The sequence below is a fragment of the Salmo salar genome, chromosome 11 (genome assembly GCF_965601325.2).
Source record: "Salmo salar chromosome 11, fSalSal1, whole genome shotgun sequence".
NCBI classification, from domain to species: domain Eukaryota; kingdom Metazoa; phylum Chordata; class Actinopteri; order Salmoniformes; family Salmonidae; genus Salmo; species Salmo salar.
In genome coordinates this window covers 49500001-49502500 of record NC_138301.1, presented here as the reverse complement: position 1 = coordinate 49502500, position 2500 = coordinate 49500001, and the positions used below count along the sequence as shown (strand labels likewise).

General features: G+C 43.6%; 1 protein-coding gene across 1 annotated transcript in view; it reads right to left on the bottom strand.

The window, feature by feature from the left end:
• Window positions 1-2500, bottom strand: part of LOC106592139 (multiple epidermal growth factor-like domains protein 10) — a 665433-nt gene that overhangs the window by 643415 nt on the left and 19518 nt on the right. Inside the window, exon 2 of the mRNA XM_082958003.1 lies at window positions 2169-2261. Within this exon, the coding sequence (XP_082814129.1) occupies window positions 2169-2261 (93 nt within the window). The remainder of the gene's footprint in view (window positions 1-2168; window positions 2262-2500) is intronic.

Genomic DNA, 2500 nt, shown 5'->3' with positions numbered 1-2500 from the left:
GTAGGCTGAATCCATCACATGTTAGATTACGTTACTCTGTAATCAGCTGAGCAGGCTGAATCCATCACATGTTAGATTACATTACTCTGTAATCAGCTGAGCAGGCTGAATCCATCATATGTTAGATTACATTACTCTGTAATCAGCTGAGCTGGCTGAATCCATCACATGTTAGATAACATTACTCTGAAGGGACTAAGACAGACGAAACATGTTGGGTCAGGTACAATACAGGTGAACTACTGTAGAATGAGTCTGTCATAAGACATCAGAAATCAGAGATGACCAGGTGAACTACTGTAGAATGAGTCTGTCATAAGACATCAGAAATCAGAGATGACCAGGTGAACTACTGTAGAATGAGTCTGTCATAAGAAATCAGAAATCAGAGATGACCAGGTGAACTACTGTAGAATGAGTCTGTCATAAGACATCAGAAATCAGAGATGACCAGGTGTCAGATAGAAAAGTGGCAGTGGAAGATTCTGCTCCACTAATGAATTGCGGTTGTGGGGTGGAGAGAGAGAGAGAGATAGAGAGGAAAATGAAAGAGAGAGAGGAGAGGAGAAAGAAAGAAAGAAAGAAAGAAAGAAAGAAAGAAAGAAAGAAAGAAAGAAAGAAAGAAAGAAAGAAAGAAAGAAAGAAAGAAAGAAAGAAAGAAAGAAAGAAAGAAAGAAAGAAAGAAAGAAAGAAGAGAGAGAGGAGAGATAGAGAGAGACATCCCTATTTATTACAGAGAAAGGGACAGTTAGACAGTTAGACACTGTTTACCTCTATGTCCACTTCCCTCCCTCTCTCTGCACTCCTTTAACTGAATCAATACAGACCAGTCAATATCTCCCTTCCTCCCTCCTGACCACAGCACCTCTATTATATTATAACTGATGGTAGATTGACCTAACTTCCTCCCTCCTGACCACAGCACCTCTATTATATTATAACTGATGGTAGATTGACCTAACTCCCTACCTCCTGACCACAGCACCTCTATTATATTATAACTGATGGTAGATTGACCTAACTCCCTCCCTCCTGACCACAGCACCTCTATTATATTATAACTGATGGTAGATTGACCTAACTCCCTACCTCCTGACCACAGCACCTCTATTATATTATAACTGATGGTAGATTGACCTAACTTCCTCCCTCCTGACCACAGCACCTCTATTATATTATAACTGATGGTAGATTGACCTAACTTCCTCCCTCCTGACCACAGCACCTCTATTATATTATAACTGATGGTAGATTGACCTAACTCCCTTCCTCCTGACCACAGCACCTCTATTGTATTAAACTGATGGTAGATTGACCTAACTCCCTCCCTCCTGACCACAGCACCTCTATTATGTTATAACTGATGGTAGATTGACCTAACTCCCTCCCTCCTGACCACAGCACCGCTATTATATTATAACTGATGGTAGATTGACCTAACTCCCTCCCTCCTGACCACAGCACCTCTATTATATTATAACTGATGGTAGATTGACCTAACTTTCTCCCTCCTGACCACAGCACCTCTATTATATTATAACTGATGGTAGATTGACCTAACTTCCTCCCTCCTGACCACAGCACCTCTATTATATTATAACTGATGGTAGATTGACCTAACTTCCTCCCTCCTGACCACAGCACCTCTATTATATTATAACTGATGGTAGATTGACCTAACTTCCTCCCTCCTGACCACAGCACCTCTATTATATTATAACTGATGGTAGATTGACCTAACTCCCTCCCTCCTGACCACAGCACCTCTATTATATTATAACTGATGGTAGATTGACCTAACTCCCTCCCTCCTGACCACAGCACCTCTATCATATTAAACTGATGGTAGATTGACCTAACTTCCTCCCTCCTGACCACAGCACCTCTATTATATGAAACTGATGGTAGATTGACATCCTGCTCTGCCGACTGCCTTGGTCTCTCAGTCATAAAGAGGTAAACCACAGAGACTAGAGGAGTGCAATAACTCAGAAGGTCATAGGGCTGCAGGATCTGTTTGACTTGACAGTGTGTGTGTGTGTGTGTGTGTGTGTGTGTGTGTGTGTGTGTGTGTGTGTGTGTGTGTGTGTGTGTGTGTGTGTGTGTGTGTGTGTGTGTGTGTGTGTGTGTGTGTGTGTGTGTGTGTGTGTGTGTTACAGCAGACTCACCACTAGAACAGTCCACTCCTCCCCAGCCTGGTTCACACTGACACGTATCAGGAGACACACACCGACCATGGGCACATTCTACTGAACACTGAGCTGTACGGGGGAGAGGAGAGGTGTTACACACACAGAAATACACACAGGGAGGGAGGAGGGATGGGGCAGGGAGGGAGGGAGGGAGGGAGGGAGGGAGGGAGGGAGGGAGGGAGGGAGGGAGAACACAGGGAGAGAAGACTACAGACTTTTAGAAAATGTTCCTGAGGGCTACAACATGGACAGTAATGTACACACATTATTTGAAGGCCTGTTTATAAACTGCTTACAACCTATTGTGC